This window comes from Mesocricetus auratus, unplaced genomic scaffold (assembly GCF_017639785.1).
Source record: "Mesocricetus auratus isolate SY011 unplaced genomic scaffold, BCM_Maur_2.0 Super-Scaffold_100042, whole genome shotgun sequence".
Lineage (NCBI taxonomy): Eukaryota > Metazoa > Chordata > Mammalia > Rodentia > Cricetidae > Mesocricetus > Mesocricetus auratus.
Window position 1 is genome coordinate 3,992,272 of NW_024429219.1, and position 16,175 is coordinate 4,008,446.

General features: G+C 56.1%; 1 protein-coding gene across 1 annotated transcript; it reads left to right on the plus strand.

The window, feature by feature from the left end:
• The first annotated feature begins 869 nt into the window (after nt 1-869).
• Nucleotides 870-13,683, plus strand: Rnf207 (ring finger protein 207). Its single transcript, XM_040734904.1, is given in 17 exon segments — nt 870-1,316; nt 1,801-1,933; nt 3,820-3,964; nt 4,050-4,131; nt 4,215-4,290; nt 4,374-4,499; nt 4,763-4,809; nt 5,331-5,403; nt 5,478-5,546; nt 5,962-6,030; nt 6,101-6,198; nt 6,885-7,071; nt 7,212-7,397; nt 7,651-7,702; nt 7,971-8,088; nt 11,670-11,744; nt 13,419-13,683. Coding segments are annotated over 17 exon segments (1,992 nt in total). The 5' UTR covers nt 870-1,125.
• The last annotated feature ends 2,492 nt before the right edge of the window (nt 13,684-16,175 follow it).

Consider the following 16,175-nt stretch of genomic DNA (forward strand, 5'->3'; position numbering starts at 1 on the left):
ACTGCTACAGTAACAATTATGACTGCCCACAAGTCATCCAGGGCTAGGAAAGTCCTTAAAACAACCCACACATGCACACAAATAGCATAATAGAAAATTTTTCAGAAAGGTGAACGGGTAATTCTACAAAGAATTTACTCCCTTCTGGCAAACTCCGGCTCTCCTTTAAAACCCAGCCATAGTGCCATCTCGTTTTTTTTCTAGCCAGCGAGTAAGACTTCTTGGGAGTCAAACTGGGGACTTGATTTATGCAAAATGAGCAGCTTTCAGGGAGTTTAGGAAAACACGAGTAGAGAAAGCTGAAAGCTAAGAACATCACCTAGCAAGGGAAGGAAACCCGATAGAGACTGTTGGATGGACAAGCCTTTGGTCCCAACCCCCAACCCAAACCCACCCCTCTTTGAACATGCAAGTCTCACCCCATCACACGGAGAGCAGCCCAGAGAAGTCGGTAACTTGCCTGAGCACCACAACCAGCTAGAGCAGGCCTAGGACCCCCCGCAGCGCACCCTCATCTGAGCCATAGAATGTTGTGGACCGGCTGCTGCTCTCCGGTGCCCCCAGCTGGCCTTGGGGCTGTGAAGACCCACTGTTCCCTCTCTGGTCCAGACTGTGAGAGTTCCACTGGCTGAAGATCCGGGAGCCCCGTGTCCTCGACCTCGGCTCCGCGCTCCAATCTCAGAGGTCTGGGACCGCTGGGTGGAGAGACTTCGAGATTGTGCACCAGGCTCAGCACAGCAGCAATGCCTCGGGGAAGGAGCACTGAGGGACCTCACTCACGGTCACCCGGAGGACATGGGGCGGAGAACTGCAAAGGGTGGGAGGGAGAGGAGGAGGGAGGGGTGACCGAGGAGGAAGCACTGCCCAGCCTAGCGACCTGACCTTCTAGGGCATCCGCTCCCCGCTAGAGCCACAGCAGGAGGACTGTGAGAGAGGTGAGTGACCAGAGGCAGGGCCCCTCTCCAAGCAGTCCTGCTCCCGACCCCGTTGTCCCGGCTGGGACGCGACTGGCATTCCAGCATCCCAAAGTCACTGGCTAACTCTTGTCCAGGAGTGCTAGGTCGGAGGGTGGTGGTCTGGGCCCCGGGAATCCCGGTCACTGTCCTGAGCTGTCCACCCACGCAAATGTCTGGAGCAATTTTTGCGCCTCTGGAGGGCCTGGGTACCCTGGATGCTGCCAGTGGCCATCCCCTCGTGTGCCCGCTGTGCCATGCACAGTACAAGCGCCCGTGCCTGCTGGACTGCTTCCACGACTTCTGCGCTGGCTGCCTGCGCGGCCGGGCCACTGATGGCCGCCTGTCCTGTCCGCTGTGCCAGTAAGTGTCCCAAGCCAAGGCTGAGGAGGTGGGAACGGTCGGCTGTCATGAAAGGAACTATCGGAACTACCCCAACTCCGCGTAGCTTAGACAGGTTAGCTGAGGCAGTTAGATGGTAATTACCACAAGCTTCCCAGAGTCAGGGTGCTACAGTAGGGTCGGAAAAGAGGTGAGGACACTCGTAGCAACTCCTTCGGAAGGGTCGTGTCCCTGAAATCTTAGGGTTAACACAATTGCTAAGTTAACTCAAAAACGTTCCAGTGAAATGAGAGGGTCCACGGGTGGCATGGCCTTTCCCACTGCAATACAACAGGCTTACGCACACGCTGGGCAGGGTAGGGCCCTCGGGACAAGCTGGCTGTTGTATTTATAGCAGACCCCACTACCCCGATGCTGCTATTTTTAGCTCCTGCCTGGAATGCGAAGGGTAGTGGGGAGAGCTGTGGGCGAGGGCCTCCAGATGTTGGCTGCAGCCTCTCTGCAGGCACCAGACCCCGGTGAAGGGCCCCAGTGGGCTCCCGCCAGTGGACCGGCTGCTGCAGTTCCTGGTGGACAGCTCTGTAGATGGTGTGGAGACTGTGCGCTGTGCCAACTGCGACCTGGAGTGTGGCAAGCAGGTGAGGGAGTAGAAGGCGGTGGGTACCAGGTTACAGGGTCCCCAAGGCTTACAGCACGCCTAGATGCACCACAGCGACACACCGGTGAAGCCTCCAGCCACTCCCTGGGATCCCTCGGGCTCCCGCCATGCCCCCATCATACTCACGGCCGGGAGACCAAGGCCCAGAAGGAAAAGCGACTTGAGCCAATAACCAGACAGTGGCAGAGGCTGTGGCCGTTCAGTTTAGGGACAGCTAACTTTAGGGTCCCCAGGTCGGGGTGGTGTTGTGAGCGGTTATGGGAGTAGTAGCTCAGTTCACAGACCGGGAGACCCTTGAGGACCCCCTGGGACCCTTGAGGACCCCCTGGGGAACCTTTGAGGACCCCCTGGGGAACCCTTGAGGACCCCCTGGGGAACCCTTGAGGACCCCCTGGGGAACCCTTGAGGACCCCCTGGGACCCTTGAGGACCCCCTGGGGAACTCTTGAGGACCCCCTGGGACCCTTGAGGACCCCCTGGGGAACCCTTGAGGACCCCCTGGGGAACCCTTGAGGACCCCCTGGGGAACCCTTGAGGACCCCCTGGGGAACCCTTGAGGACCCCCTGGGGAACCTTTGAGGACCCCCTGGGGAACCCTTGAGGACCCCCTGGGGAACCCTTGAGGACTCCCTGGGGAACCCTTGAGGACCCCCTGGGACCCTTGAGGACCCCCTGGGGAACCCTTGAGGACCCCCTGGGGAACCCTTGAGGACCCCCTGGGGAACCCTTGAGGACCCCCTGGGACCCTTGAGGACCCCCTGGGGAACCCTTGAGGACCCCCTGGGGAACCCTTGAGGACCCCCTGGGACCCTTGAGGACCCCCTGGGGAACTCTTGAGGACCCCCTGGGACCCTTGAGGACCCCCTGGGGAACCCTTGAGGACCCCCTGGGGAACCCTTGAGGACCCCCTGGGGAACCCTTGAGGACCCCCTGGGGAACCCTTGAGGACCCCCTGGGGAACCCTTGAGGGCCCTCTGCTGCTTAAGCACGTGTGAGCAACTGAGGCCAATATGTGTGCATCTGTGAGTAGCTGGCAGGAGAGCAGGGAGCAGAGGCTTCTGACCCTGATGCAAAGGCGAGTAGAGGGTTGATGGCCCTATGGCAGGAAGGAAGCTCGGGGCTATTTTGTTGAATATATACATTGGTGTCTCGAGACAGGGTCTCTCTGTGGCTTTGGAGCTGTGCTGGAACTCGCTCTTGTAGACCAGGCTGGCCTCGAACTCACAGAGATCCGCCTGCCTCTGCCTCCTGAGTGCTGGGATTAAAGGCGCGCACCACCACTGCCTGGACTTTTACATTTTTTATGCATATGTGTGTTTCCCCTGACTGTATGTCTGTGTACCAAGTGGGTGCTTGGTGTCCTTGGAAGCCAGAAGAGTTACAGACAGTTGTGAGCACCCGGAATTGAACCCAGGTCCTCTGGAAGAGTAGCCAGTGCTCTCAACTGCTGAGCCATCTGTCCAGCCCCCAATGTCCTCAGCTTAATGTGGGTGTTAAAGGGCCCAGGGAAGAGGGTCAGGGGTGGAGGGGTTGGCACGGCAGGGAAGAACACTGCTGCCAAGCCTGCAAGACATCAGTTTGATTCCCAGAGCCTACAAGGCAGAAGGAGAGAACCAACTTTCATTCTCATGGCATGGCATTTGGGCACTCACCCACATATACAAGTGAATCAATAAATGTAGTTCTTGAAGTGTTAGAGTTCATCTGCTGGGGATTGCATGAAGGAGCTGCATTTAGCCGGACCCCTTCCTGGGCTAGGATTGATGCACCCAATGGCACGGTGTCTGTGGTCCTATTACTGGGTTCAGTTGAGTTCTGGAACTCTGGCCCGAGGAGAGGGCAGCCTGACCCAGTTCTCGATCCCCAGGACGCAGAGACCACCTACTTCTGCAACACCTGCGGGCAGCCCCTGTGCGCACGCTGCCGCGAAGAAACGCACCGCGCGCGCATGTTCGCAAGGCATGACATTGTAGCCCTGGGCCAGCACAGCCGCGACGTGATCCAGAAGTGTAGTGAGTGAGGCCCACCCTGGCCATGGGTGGGGACCAGGCGGGATGTCTCCCCGGGCTCTCTTCACCGCCACCGTCCGCTCCACAGCGCTGCATTCAGAGCCCTACATCATGTTTTCCACCGACAAGAAGTCGCTGCTGTGCATCCGCTGCTTTCGGGACATGCAAGGGTGGGTAGGGGGAGCAGGCAGGGAGTGGGTGGGGCGCGGAGGGAGCGCGGTTGGAGCGGGTTTTATTGGCTGCCTCTGGACAGGGAGAGCCGCGCCCACTGCGTGGACCTGGAGTCCGCTTATGTGCAAGGTTGCGAGCGGCTGGAGCAGGCAGTGCTGGTGAGAGAGGAACCGAGGGGTTGGAGCGGGCTGGCGGGTGGGGGCTGGGAGAACAGGGCTGAGACCCTGCTGTCTGTCCCCAGGCGGTGCAAGCCCTGCAGACAGCCACGAAAGAGGCCATCGCGCTGCTGCAGACCATGGTAGAGGAGGTGAGGCACAGTGCGGCTGAGGAGGAGGCGGCCATCCACGCCCTCTTTGGCTGCATGCAGGTGAGGGATGGGGTCAGGCACTCACTTCACAGGCTACAGTGTAATGCCAGGTGTTCCGTCCAATTGGGTTAATCACAGCTCCCTGAAGAGTTGCCAGAGGCTATCCTAGTCTGGTGTTATGTTGGCGGCAGGGTCCTGGAAGACCGTGATGCAGGCACCCAGGGTTCTGTGCTAAGCATGCTGCCTGTGCCTATGCCCCAAGGCATTGCCGTAGGAGATGACAGAGCCAGGGGGGCCGGTCAGTGATGGGCTATCTCTCTCAGGACAGGCTGGCTGAGAGGAAAGCTCTGCTGCTGCAGGCTGTGCAGTGGTGAGTGAAGGAAGAAAGCCCCCAGCCCCTACCCTTGACCTTCGTACACCCAGCCCTGAGCCTTGGCTTACACAGTGGACACAGACACACAGGTGGCTGCCACCAAAAGTGAGCGGGCAGGGTGTTCACAGGGAAGGAGCTACAGAGCCAGTGGGGAAGCAGCCATGGCGTGTACCTGTAAGTGTGGCTCCTGGAGGGTAGAGGTGGGAGGTTCAGGAGTTCAAGGCTAGCTTGAGCTACAGGAGACTCTGTTTCAACAATCAAAACAAAAACAAAAACCAGAGCTGAGGAGATGGCTGTCAGTAAAAGCCCTGCCACAGAAACACGAGGACCCAAAGGACATCCCAGCACACACTTTAAAAAAATGCAGTGGGCAGCCCTATAATCTCAGCCATGGGAGGCAGGGACAAGAAGGATCCCTGGGGCTCACTGGTCACAATCTAGCCAATTGGTGAGCTCCAAGTTCAATGAGAGACTGTCTCAAAACAGTCTAGCCTGCCCTCCCTCCCCGTTCCCTCCAGCCAATATGAAGAGAAGGACAAAGCTTTCAAGGAACAGCTTGCCCACCTGGCCTCCTTGCTGCCCACCCTACAGGTAAGGGTTGAGGGCATGCAAGGCTGGACACCCCAGCCCACAGCGCAAGCGCTGAGCATGGCGCCATTCCGCAGGTTCACCTGGTCATCTGCTCGTCCTTCCTCAGCTCCGCCAGCAAAGCCGAGTTTTTGGATCTGGGTTATGTGAGTGTCCCCATCTCCTGTAGGATCCTCTCTTCCTATGTAGAGTGTGTCCTGCACAGAGGCTGCCTGTCTCACAGGCACCTGCAGGCTCACTGGGCATCTGTGGGCTTCCCTTCCCTTTCACTACAAGCCCTTGGGGGGGGGCAAGTGAATACCTTTTGAACGGGCTGTGAACGTAAGCCTCCATTCCACCAAACTGCAGCGTCTGTCTGCGGGAGCCCCACCCTGCTTAAGGATGAGGGTGGTGCCTGTGTATGGACCAGTCCTAGAGGAGGCCTGGAGCCTCTAAAGGAGACGGGTAACATGACAGACTAGCCCCAAGGCCTTCAAGCTCTCCACTTCTCCCCCCTTCCCCCGCCCTGGCTGCCACCTGCTTGCCACGACCCCCTCGTCTTGAACCCTTCCCCCGTGGCAGGAGCTGATGGAGAGGCTGCAAGGCATCGTCACGCGGCCGCATCGCCTAAGACCAGCTCAGAGCAGCAAGGTGCGCGGGTCGTGGGTGGGGGAGACATTGGGGCCGGGGAGAGCCGCTCATGCCCCAATCTCCGGTCTAGATCGCCAGCGACCACCGTGCAGAATTCGCGCGCTGCCTGGAGCCGCTGCTGATGCTGGGGCCCCGCAGAGCTGTGCCCACCGTGGGCGTCGCCAACACGTGAGCCCCCGCCAGGCGGGCCGATGGGCGGGATCACTGGAAAAGGCTCCCGTACCTGCCTTTCTGGCTGAGCCTCAAGCGTACCCAGCTCTGCACTTGGTGTCTGGGCCAGGCGGCAGTCTGAGAGGGAGGGACAGACAAGGAACAGCCCTGGAGGACGGCTGAGAGACTGGACAGGACACTTTCTGGGTGCCCGGAGTCACTGTGAACAGAGTTCCCGACCCGGTTGAAAGCCAGAGCCTCGGAGGGGTTAGAAGTAGTGAAGTCTGCGAGTGAGACCAAGGGAGACCCGATTAGTTCAGACCTCGTGTGTCCAGCGTAGGAACGAGCCACACCTCGGTGTGTCCAGATCCAGCCTGAGGGAAAGCCTTTTAGAAACCACCAGCTTGCCGGGCGTTGGTGTGAGTTCGAGACCAGCCTGGACTACCAAGCGAGTTCCAGGACAGCCTCCAAAGCCACAGAGAAACCCTGTCTTGAAAAACAAAAAGAAAAAAAGAAAAAAAAAAAAAAAGAAACCACCAGCTTAAGTGGGTGCCCTTACCTTGGCCTTGCCTGGGGCCTCTGAGGTCTTCCAGGAGTTCTACCCTGCAGTCGGGTTGCGGGGACAGTGGCTCCCTGAGTAGCCAAGGGGGTTAGGGGAGGGGAAGACTAGCCCTCTCCCCTCTGCAGACTGACTTTCTCGGCAGGTTGGCAGGGAGCTCGAGCCCCCAAGTCCTGAAGACACCCAGCTGCCCCTCCCCAGAGGGAAAGATGTCAGGGTCACCTGTCCAAAAACCCTCACCACACCGTTCCATCAGCACGAAGGTGCTCCTGGCCGAGGGCGAAGACACACCCTTCACGGAGCACTGCCGCCGTTATGAGGATTCCTACCGGGTGAGGGGGAGCTGGGCATCGGCATGGCTGTGAGGCCCCGCCCCTTCCTCGCTGGGATCCAGTAGTCTGGCTAGTTGGAAACTACGCCTCCGCTGGAGGACCTGGCGGTAAGCCACGCCCTTACTCATCTTCTGCCACAGGGGCTGCAGGCAGAGGTGCAGAACCTGAAGGACCAGGTCCAGGAATTACACCGAGACCTCACCAAGCACCACTCGCTTATCAAGGCCGAAATCATGGGGGACATCCTGCACAGGTCCCTGCTGCTGGACACGCGGATCGCTTCTGAGTATGCCTCCATGGAACGCATGAGAGCCGTCTTCCAGGAGGTAATCTCCCCTAGGAGCTCTACGAGTCCTGCAGAAGGCACACGGCTACCCTAAGGCAGGACGGGGAGAGAGTTCCTGGAGTGGGGCTCTGCCGCACCCTCCTGCTGTGGGTTCTGTGCCTGGAGGCTTTCCTCTTGAGAAATGTGGACCAGATTGGTGTGTTGTGGTTGTGTAGCTCCGGGAGCAGAAACAATACCAGAGGTATTACTCCATTCCACCCCACCTCAACCAGTATGCCACTCTTCTCTTTCAGATTTGGGAGGACTCTTACCAACGAGTGGCTACCCAGCAGGAGATTTACGAAGGTCCCCTGACAGTGGCTGCTCAGTATTAATCCACATTCCAGAGGGGAGGGCACGGTCAGCCACTAACCAACCGCACCTCCCTGCCCTAGTGTTTGGCTTGGATCTCACACCTGCTTTGGAGGGTAGGATCCTGTGAGTGGCTTGTCCGCACCACAGGCTGCTCCTTTTGATCGCAGACGGTCACTGGCAGTTGGGATCTCTAGATGGTACCGGGCTTAGGAGCGAGAGTCTAACACCAACAACCAACACTTTGGCGTTGGCTTCGCAGCCCAGCTCCATGACCTCCTCCAGCTGAAGCAGGAGAATGCCTACCTGACCACCATCACCAAGCAGATCACACCCTACATCCGCTCCATTGCCAGGGTGAAGGAGCGACTGGAGCCCAGGTGAGCATCTGGGGGGAGGTGCCAGTAGCGAAGCCAGCAGGCCAGGCTGGCAGGTTCTGGTGGACCAGGTGCCAGAATCTAGGAGTCTGCCAAAGATAGGGTGGTATGCTCTAGAAACTGAGGCAGGAGGATTGCCGTGAGCCTGAGGCCAGACTTCCATGTAGCCAGACTTCATCCCAAACGAACCCCCTATGCATACACACACACACACACACACACACACACACACACACGCACGCACGCACGCACAGGCACACACGCACGCATGCACATGCGCACGCACATACACGCACACACACACACGCACACACACTCGCACACACGTGGTAACTGAGTAGATTGAGAAGGCTGCCAGGTGCATGGCGGCTCCCTTCAGCCCTTGGGGCATCAGAACGGGAGGACCTTGAGCTGTCGAAAGTCTTCCGGGCCCCAGCGACTTCATCTGCTCACGGCTGACCAGCCAGGTCTGGACCAGGCGTCAGAATGTTACGATCAAACCAGCAATCTCAGCTACTGAAGCCTCCCGTGAGACCCTAGGTCCAGCTGAAGTACTGTAAAGTGTTAAGATGACATAGGATGGACGTTCACTATGGACGTCCTGCTGGGCCCCAAAGGCGCTGGAATTCCAGGTGCCCAGCCTGTCTCCTGTCCCCTCCCCATTTCCTCCCTTTGGTAGAGCCCATCTTCCACCTAGAGTGTGAATCAGCTTCTGGAGGGAGGCCTGTGTGCAGATGGCAGGGATCTGAACATTCCTTCCATTCTGCCTCACACTTGACTGAGGGTTTGAGTCTTAAATTCTGGATTGTGCTTTGGAAGTGGGGGCTCTATTCCTTCCGGCTTCTGGGGATGCCCCTGAGTCAGCTGAGTTCTTCTGAGCCCTAACCACGCACTGTGACCTACTTACTCCTCTTGGAAGCTTGCAGACTTGTCTTGAATTTCACACCATGAGGTGTTTCCAGCCCCTGGGATGGGTGACAACGGTTCCTCTCAATCTGGAAGTCCCCATCTTTTGGTTTGGGGTTTGGCACACTCTTTCAAATCTGCTGCGGACTGGCTGAGTGTCTTTTACTGTCCCTGCGGTGGGACGCTGGCCTCCACTCCACTGTTTCTCTTTGCCGTGACTCTCTGGACAACGCCTCACATCTCTTCCAGTCTTCCTGCTGATCTTGGTGGCTCTTTTCCTTTTGGGCTGAGTGTGAGGGTTGTACACCTTTAGTGCCAGAACCCAGGAAATAGAGGCAAGTGTATCTCTGTGAGTTTGGTCTATATGGCAAACTCCAGGCCAGTCAGAATTAAATAGTGGGACCCTATCTCCAAAAAATATTTACTCTTTTGTGCCTGTGTGTATGTATGTGTAGGCACATGTGTATTCCACACAGAGCACATGTGGAGGAAAGAGGACAGGAGTCTTTTTTTTTTTTTTTTTTTTTGCAGGGGGAGGTGGCCATTTCAAGACAGGGTTTCTCTGTGTAGCAGCCCTGGCTGTCCTGGAACTCGCTTTGTAGACCAGGATGGCCTCAAACTCACTGAGATCCTCCTGCCTCTGCCTCCCCGGTGCTGAAATTAAAGGCGTGCACCACCACCACCTGGCTGCAGCAGTCATTTCTGTGAGTCCTGGGAACTGGACTTAGGTTCTCTTTCTTGGAAGCAGGCCCCCACCTTCATTTTGACTTCCCAGTTCCCGCTGTTTCCTGGGGATTCCCTCACCACTCCAGGCTGAGAGGAAGGCTTTGGTGTCTTCAGGAGCTTGCCCCTAAGGCTGCTTCCTGTAGTCAGTCTTTGTCCAGGTGCCTATTCCCCACTTTCAGGTGACTGCAGATCTACTCAGCCAGCAGCTAGGGCAGAGAAGCAGCTGTGGTGGGCAGGGCGTGCCTGGGGTCACCTCCGAGGCCACTGTCAGATTTCGGTCCTTTTCCAGTTTCCTTCCTGGGAGGTCTCTGTATAGAGCCGTGTCTGCTTCTCTCCGTGGGCTCTGACATTCTCGGTGTGCGTCTTGTACACTTTCCCCTTTGCCTAGCCATCCTCCTGGCTCTTGGATGCTCTGCTCCTCAGTTTACTGCCTGAATAACAGCTTCACCCCAGGGCCCATCCCAGACATTCCTCACCTTCCACTCCCTCAAGTGACCCCACTCATCCCCCTCGCTGTTAGCAGGCACGCTGTCTCTGCCCTCTTCTCTCCTCTCCTCTCTGGTCTCTCTCCCCCTCCCTCTTCTCCCTCTCCCTCCAATCTCTCCCCCCTCTTCTCCCTCTCTCCATCCTATTTTCTCTTCTGTCTCTCTCTCACTCTGTGCTCCAATGCCCGTGCACACACGGATTAGACCCAGCCTTGGGTGTTCCAAGCATGTGCACTATGTAGAGCTAACCTACCCCATCCCAGTTCTTTGGTTTTAAAGTGAGAGGCCCTGCATTTCACCCTAGCATCCCTGTGTTCCAGACTCAACTCAGCTACATCCTCCTGGCAGCTCTCTTGCCAGGGTGTCTAAGGGTCCTCAGCAGCGGCCAGCACAACGCTGGGCACCACCCCACCACATCCAACCCCTTATCTTGGTCAATGGCATCGTGTGTCCTCAGATCCTGGGAGCTGAGCTGCTGAGCAGGCTCCTTTTCTCATCTGTTCCTTTTTGTTTGGATTCGTTTTTCTGAGACAGGGCTTCTCTGTGTAGCCCTGGGTGTCCTGGAACTCGCTCTGTAGACCAAGCTGGCCTTGAACTCAGAGATTCTCCAGCCTCTGCCTCCCAAGTGATGGGATTAAAGGCATGCGCCACCACCGCCCGGCTTCGTTCCCATTTTTAGCCCATCCCAAGACCCCAGACTGAACTCTCCATTTCAGCCTGTTTACTATGTAAATTGCTGTGACGCCCCCACCCCCACCCACATCAACCCTACTGTGTCTTCAACATAGCCCACAGCCATTTAAAAATAGTCTGCAATGCCCATTACAACAGGCACTACAGCCGGGCATTGGTGGCGCATGCCTTTAATCCCAGCACCTGGGAGGCAGAGGCAGGCGGATCTCTGTGAGTTCGAGACCAGCCTGGTCTACAAGAGTGAGTTCCAGGATAGCCTCCAAAGCCACAGATAAACCCTGTCTTTAAAAAAAAAAAAAAGACAAACCAGGGAACAGCAGCTCTCCAAGGCCCTTCCAGGCCTACATCTGTCAGACTACACAACTCCCTGGACACAGTGGCTGTTCAGTTCCCCTGGAGCAGCTGCACTAGCTCCCACTTCTGGACGAATCTCAGCCTGAAAGGTCCGTGCTCCAGGTTGGCTCATGGGGCTGCAAGGCATCACTAAGACCACCCCACACTGCCGACTAAAGCAAGCCCAGGGAGCTGTCATTCCACACCACTGGCCCCGCTGTTCCTTGAGGTGTCTCCCCTGACCAGCAGGCAGCTTGTGAAAGCCAGGCCTGACCAGGGCCTGCATGCTACTGTGGCCAGGGGCTCTGACAAACACAGTAAGCCTTGGTAAATAGTCCCAGCCCAAGGGAGAAGTGTTGGATGTGGCCTGGAAGGTCTGCTGCCTTGCGGTTTTGGCATAGTGTGAGTTTAAGGCAGCCTATGCCGGTTCCTCTTGTCCAGGTTCCAGGTACCTCTGGATGAGCACACGGAACAGATCCCGTATGATGACGGCAGGGACGGTACCACCTCAGCCAGGTAAAACAGCTTCCTTCCAACACGAGCAGGGGTGAGTGACAGGGACAGACAAGGTGTGAACATAGGATGAGCTACAAAGTGGGACGGGCTGGGCGGTGGTGGCGCACACCTTTAATCCCAGCACTCGGGAGGCAGAGGCAGGCGGATCTCTGTGAGTTCGAGGCCGGGCTGGACCGATAGCCTCTGAAACAATACAGAGAAACCCTGTCTCGTAAAAACCAAAAAACAAAACAAACAACAACAACAACAACAACAACAAAAAAAAAAACAAAGTGGGACGGTCTTAGAAGAAACAAGCAGAAACAAAAAAATCACAAAACAAAAAACCCACAAACAAGAACAAACGCACCAGCCGGCGTTGGTGGTGCACACCTTTAATCCCAGCACCTGGGAGGCAGAGGCAGGATCTCTGTGAGTTTGAGACCAACCTGGTCTGCAAGAGCTAGTTCCAGGACAGCCTCCAAAGCCACAGAGAAACCCTATCTCGGAAAACAAAACAAAAACAAACAAATGCACCTTCTAGTCATTCACCCAAACAACAAACACCGAGGGAAAGAGAGGCCCTGCTGTTTCACAGGCCTTTTGGGGACATATTGTTGTTCTTTTGGCCTCATATAATCAATTTACAAGGGTGATGCTGTAGTCACTAAGGGGATGGCAATGCCCTGTGAGGTCCAACATACCGTTGGCATCCCTGTAAGCCAGCCAGTGAGGGGCAAGTTCTTATTGAGTTAGAGCTCCTGGACAGGGGAAAGGAAGCCAGGGGCACCGGGGTTCACCTCCAGCACTGGTCAGCTGCTCCCAGAGCAGTCTGGGAGAGCTAGGAGGGAGCCTGCGCAGCTAGAACCCCTTCCCTGTGAACAGATGGCTTCATGTACAAAAAGAAATAAAACACCCAGGCCATAAAACAGAAAAGGGCTGGAGAGATGGCTCAGGTATAAAATGCTTGACCCTCAAAACCCACATAAAAAACAAACCTGCTGAGTGTCATCCACTGGAGGGGTGGGGACAGGAGGAACCCTGGTGGCTTGTTGGCCACCGTCAAAGACTACTGGGCAAGTTCCACGCCAGTGAGAGACTATCCCCAAAAACGACGGTGTGTGTGTGTGGGGGGGGTGCTGAGGAACAATACCCTAGGCTGTCCTCCGGCTTCCACATGCACGTGTGTAACACACGAGAGTGCACACACATACCCACACCTGTAATCACTGTACTAGTGAGACGGGGGAGGCAGGACTGCCGGGAGCTTTAAGCCAGACAGGGCTACACAGCGACTTGAAGGCCTGTTCCGGGCTACACTGCAATGCTAAAAACACCAAACCAAAACAATTCAAAAGCAAAACAGGAAAGTGCTAGTCACTGGAGGGAGGAAGGGGTCCTGTATTCAGGGTTGGGAGTTCAAGAGCTGTCTAGAACCAGTGTGTTGAAGGCAGAGCAATGGGTGCCACATTCCACGCAAGGGCAGCCCCAGCTCACGGGCCACCAGCCTGAGCTGCTGAGATGCTTTAAATCCACTCTACTGTCACCGGGGGCGGGAGTCTGGAGTGGGCAGAGCTCTCTCAACGGGCACACTTCTGTGGGTGTGGAGAGGTCTTCCATCATCGAGGCCCCCAGAAGGGACACAGAGATTTGTTGGGAGTGGTGTCACCCGGCTCACCTCAAACCGTTCTTTAGGGTCGACCCAGGGAGTCCCGCTGAGGAGGGAGAGGGGGCCAATGAGCCCCGAGGAAGCAGCTGGGCCCTGAGCAACCCCCCAGAAGCGCCTCCGTTAAAGAACCAAGACCACCTCAGACCCAAGTAGGAGACTGGAGATGAGGGCTGGCAGGGGTGGCAAAGGGGCTTGCTGCCTGCTGACCCGGAGCACCGTGGCACACGGAGAAAGCTATTTCCACACACATTTGCGATAAAGGAGCAGCGTGGTGAATGGTCTTCTCTGTGAGGGTGGCGTCCATCCCCACGGAGGCCGAGTGACTGGGTCCTGGAGAGGTGGATCCAGATGTCGGCGTCCCCGTGACTGGCACACAGGCTCCGGACACGGCTCCGGGGGGGGGGGGGTAAGAGCACTGGCTGCTCTTTCGGAGGATCCGGGGTTTGGATCCCATCACGTACATGGTGCTCACAATCATCTGTAACCCCCAGTCCAGGGGATCTGACGCCCTCTTCTGGGCTCTGTGGGTACCACACACACGTGGTAAAGACACACATGTAGGTAAAATACACGTAAGAATAAGTGGGGGAGGAAAAGCATGTGCTGCCACCAACTGACCTATTTGTTACGTCGGGAGACAGAGGCACACGGATGTTTGCGAGTTCAAGGGCAGCCTGGTCTGCGAAGTGAGTTCCAGGATACACAGGGGAACCCTGTCTTGGGGGTGGGGATGGGGGTTAAGCTACATGACCCAAAATTGAAGTTTTGGAAACTAAACGATGCCCTTATAGTCACATTTCAAGAAAACACACAGCTTGATCCAGTTAAACAGCAAAATGCTGCTTTTATGTACCAGAGAGGCTGGCACCTCACACAGACAGCGTTTACACCGATACCCTGCACTGCTGTCTCCGAGGGCAGATGAATTTATCACTATAAGCTGCTATAGCAGCTTGTTCTCAACACGTGGCTTGCCACCCCCTTGGGGCTGCCTACCAGACATCCTGCTATCCAGTATCCACATCACAATTCTTAACAGTAACAAAATTACAGTTATGAAGTAGCAATGAGGTAACTTTATGGTTGAGGGTCTCCACATGTGACAAAGGGTCAAAGCGTTAGGAAGGTTGAGAACCACTGCTCTAGGGGCAGAGCTCAGAAGAGAGCCTTGAGACAAAACACACATAATTTGATGCTGGTGGTGGTGCTGAGCGCTCATCTGGACACGGTTATCACGTATGGCTTCTACATTCCCACAGTCACACTTGTTCATAGTGAAATCAAGTACAGTTTTATTTAGGAATTAGAAAGAATAACCAGTATCTGCGAAAGAAAATCCCATTTAATATATTTAAATAAACATTTCTGTGTGTAAAAAGAAGAGTACAGTAATTACTCCGTTACTTCCCCTCCTTGCAATGGGTCAGACGAGCTTCCTCCACTCTCTCAGGATGGAGGCCGGCCAAGCTCAGCACGAGCCAGGGACTCGCTTCAGAGCCATACACCCACCGGGAAGGCTGAAGGCTCCAACCTTGCTGCCACTGTATGAGCGGAGCGACCTAAGGCAGGGCGGCAGTGGGCAGGGAACAGCAAGAGCTCGCTCACTGGCTGTTCTGAGGCGGCAACCTGGGAGCTTTGGCTGAGTCCTCAGGGACCTGACACTAAATATGGCCTCCCTGATACGCCAGCCCCCAAGCTAGCAACTACGTGGGAAGAGTTAATAAGTGTGCATCCTAGGCCTAGGCAGCAGCACCCACCCCGGCCACGGCTGTTTGCTGCCCGGCTTGGAGGCTCTCTCCTCTGCAAATGACCACACCAGCCTGCCGCCGCTGCAGGTCCTCCTGAGTGTTTCCACGACTGCCAAACAGCCTTCTCTCTGCGCAGCAGACACTTTCCACCCGAGAGCTCTCCCTCTGAAGCCTGCAACTGCACAAGTCAGTCTCCCGACGGTTCCGTTAATTCATGGGGGCCCAGAGACGTGGCGGCCTGTGCAATCCCTGAAAAGCCCCATTAGCCCGATTCTCTGCCACCATCTGTCACTGCTATACTTATAGTTAAGAACAATCTCTCGGCCATAGCAACAGAGGAAAAGCAATCTCCTGTTAAGGAGCTCACATTCCGTTATGGATTGCTGACTTCCACCCTAGACGGTTCAGGAGGGTGGGCCTGCTCCTCCTCCACTCACACCCTTCCTTAAGAAACACAGCTTTAAGTCTCCTAGGCTACAATGCAGCATCTCTCCAAGAGATCCCACCACCTGGGCTCCCTCTCTCCTGACCTGCCCCAAGGCTGAGCTTTCCAGACTGTCAGGTGGAGGGTGGCATCAGATGCCAACATCCAGCTTTACAACCCACAATGCCAAGGGCTGTCATTAGCTGTTCTCCATCCGTCAAAGACACAGCTTCCTGGTCCTCAAGGGGGATGGAGGCTGGAGCCAGCCCAGCTTCGATGCATTGAGAAAGAGCTGGCTATGATCGCCAATCATCCACCCCCTCCCGTTTGCAGCCTGGCGAGTGGTTTGGGCTTCAGGAGGTGTGGTCTGGCTCCACTCACTTCAAAACTGAGTATTGCTGTCCTCCGTGGTTATTCCTGGGCAGCTTGGTGTGGACAACAGCCAGAGCCACAGACCTCTGCAGGCCTCAGGAGGACCTTAGGGCTGGCAGCTCCTACACCAACTGGCCTCATACTGGTAACTGGCAAACCTGCAAGCCTCTTTGGTATATAGAACAACAACAACAAAAAAAAATATTAAGCCATGAAATCTAAAAATAAATGACTTTTGA